Consider the following 2530-nt stretch of genomic DNA (forward strand, 5'->3'; position numbering starts at 1 on the left):
TCCAAGAAGCCACAGGCCTGGCACAGCCCCCCATTCCATGGTCCCACAGGACTGGCACAGCTCCCAGTTCCAAAAGTAACCAGACCTGGCACAGCTCCCAAATCCAAGAGTCCACAGGGCTGGCACAGGCACCACTGACAGCCCACCAGGATTGGCACAGCTCCCATTTCCAAGAGCCCACCAGGGTTGGCACAGCCTCCACACCAAGATCCCACCAGGACTGGCACAGCTCCCACAGCAACAGCCCATTAGGATTGGCACAGTTCCCAAATCCAAAACCCCACCTGGACTGGCACAACCCCCACACCAGCAACGCACCAGGACTGGCACAGCTCCCAGTTCCAAGATCCCACCGGGACTGGCACAATTCCCATCTCCAAGAAGTAACTGGGACTGGCACAGATCCCACACCAAGATCCCACCAGGCCTGGCACGGATCCCAATTCCAGGACCCCACCAGGACTGGCACTGCTCCCAGTTTCAAGGTCCCACCAGGACTGGCACAGTTCCCATTTCCAAGAGCCCCCCAAGGACTGGCACAACTCCCAAATCCAAGATCCCACGGGCCTGGCATGGATCCCAATTCCAAGACCCCACCAGGACTGGCACAGCCCCCACACCAAGACCCCTCCCCAGCCCTCGCACATCCCCACACCAGTAACCCCCCAGTGGGATCTGGGACTGATTCCCGGCGGGTGGCACAACCGGGGTGGGGGATGGGGCAGCAGGACCGTGGGCATCTCCCTGCTGACTCAGCATCCCGCCTGGCACGGCCCCAGAGGGGGCGGGGAGGGGCCGAGGTCCCACAGGGCACTTTCCCACAGTCCCGGGGCACAAGGTCGGGCATTGACCCTGAGCGGTCACCATGGGCCAGCTTCACCCGGTGCCACCAGTGCCACCAAGCCCGGGTGCCCTTACTCCAGGGGGCAGAGGTTGGACCTGGGTCGTGCTCCAGGAGAGCTGGATCAGCCTTGGCATCCCCAGGGCTGAGGTGTCCAGCTGGGAATGCCTCTGGGAATTTCCTCTCCTGGCTTTGGGGACACCTCCCACCATCCCAGCTGGATCCAAGCCCCAGTGTCCAACCTGGCCTTGGGCACTGCCAGGGATCCAGGGGCAGCCCCAGCTGCTCTGGCAATTCCATTCCCAGCAATTCCTTCCCACCATCCCAGCCCAAGCTCCCCTTTCCCACTGGGAAGCCATTCCCTGCCTCCTGGCCCTCCAGGCCTTGGCCCCAGTCCCTCTGCAGCTCTCCTGGAGCCCCTTTAGGCCCTGCAAGGGGCTCGCAGCTCTCCCTGGCTCCTCCCCTTCTCCAGGGCAACATTCCCAGCTCTCCCCAAGCCGAGGGGCTCCAGCCCTTGGAACATTCAGAATTCCCAGGACAACCAGGATCCATCTTGGTTACCTGGGAGGACAAACACCATCATTCCCAACATTCACCTTTTCCTCTTTTTTTCCCAGTTTATCCACTGATCATGGAGCCACACGATCCAGGATATCCCTGGGGTGTTTTGGGATCGGTTTTCCCGGCTGTGTCCCCCCAGTTGCCGGTGCAATCCCAGCTGAGGACAGAGCCGCCCTCGATTCCATCCAAGAGACAACAAAAACATTCCTGAATTATCAGCACAAATCCCAAACCGTTCCCATGGGGGACAAAACCAACCCTGCCCCAGCCCCGCCAGCAGGACCCTAAACCTGGAGATCTTGGAGTGCTCCAAACCCAGCCCGGCCCCAAAAACCCAGAATTAGAGAACGGCTGCCGCTGTCACAACTTCCCAAAATCAGGGCATGGACTCCGAAGAGGGAAGTGCTGCGGTTTGGGGCTCCTTATCTCCCACCCCCCGCTGATAAAAGGACGTCCCTGAGCCCTGGGACAGGCGGCTTCCTGATGTCACCGCTCCGGAGGTGGCACTGCCAGAGCCACTGCCGCTGCCAGGTAATGCCGTGGTTCCCTGGGGCTGGGAAAGGATGGGAATTCTGAGGGCAGAGAATGGGGTGGGATGAGGGCTCACGGAGGATCCCTTTGGGATGAGCTTCATCCATCTCCTACCAGGAGCCTACCAGGGAAGTACCTGGAATTCCAGGGATCAGATCCAGGCTTGGAGGAGTTCATATGCACCCTTTATCCCGGGGAATGGTGTCCCACCATCCCGTGGTCCTTGTTTCTCTGGTTTTTGGGATGGGATGGAGCTAAAGGGTCCCACACTGGGAGTGTCCCCTCTCCCTGCTCCTTCCTGGGCCAACGGGTGGCTTTTGAACTGCAGGGATAGGTGGGACAGTGGGAAAAAATTCCTCCCTGGGAGGGTGGGGAGGCCCTGGGATGGAATTCCCAGAGCGGCTGTGGCTGCCCATGGATCCCTGGCAGTGCCCAAGGCCAGGTTGGACACTGGGGCTTGGATCCACCTGGGATAGTGGGAGGTGTCCCTGCCCATGGAATTAGAGGAGCTTTAAGGTCCTTTCCCACCAAAACCATTCCATGATTCTGAAGCCCCTCTGGATCAGGCTGGGAGAGCTGGGAATGTTGCCCTGGAGA

General features: G+C 60.2%; 1 protein-coding gene across 1 annotated transcript in view; it reads left to right on the plus strand.

The window, feature by feature from the left end:
* The first annotated feature begins 1660 nt into the window (after window positions 1-1660).
* LOC121660780 (sialoadhesin-like) overlaps window positions 1661-2530 on the plus strand; it is a 22182-nt gene continuing 21312 nt past the window's right edge. Inside the window, exon 1 of the mRNA XM_042020238.1 lies at window positions 1661-1933. Coding sequence (XP_041876172.1) covers window positions 1886-1933 — 48 coding nt within the window. The 5' untranslated portion in view covers window positions 1661-1885. The remainder of the gene's footprint in view (window positions 1934-2530) is intronic.

The sequence above is a fragment of the Corvus kubaryi genome, unplaced genomic scaffold (genome assembly GCF_017639235.1).
Source record: "Corvus kubaryi isolate FWS band 111438036 unplaced genomic scaffold, C.kubaryi_AGA036_p1.0 36926, whole genome shotgun sequence".
Taxonomy (NCBI): domain Eukaryota; kingdom Metazoa; phylum Chordata; class Aves; order Passeriformes; family Corvidae; genus Corvus; species Corvus kubaryi.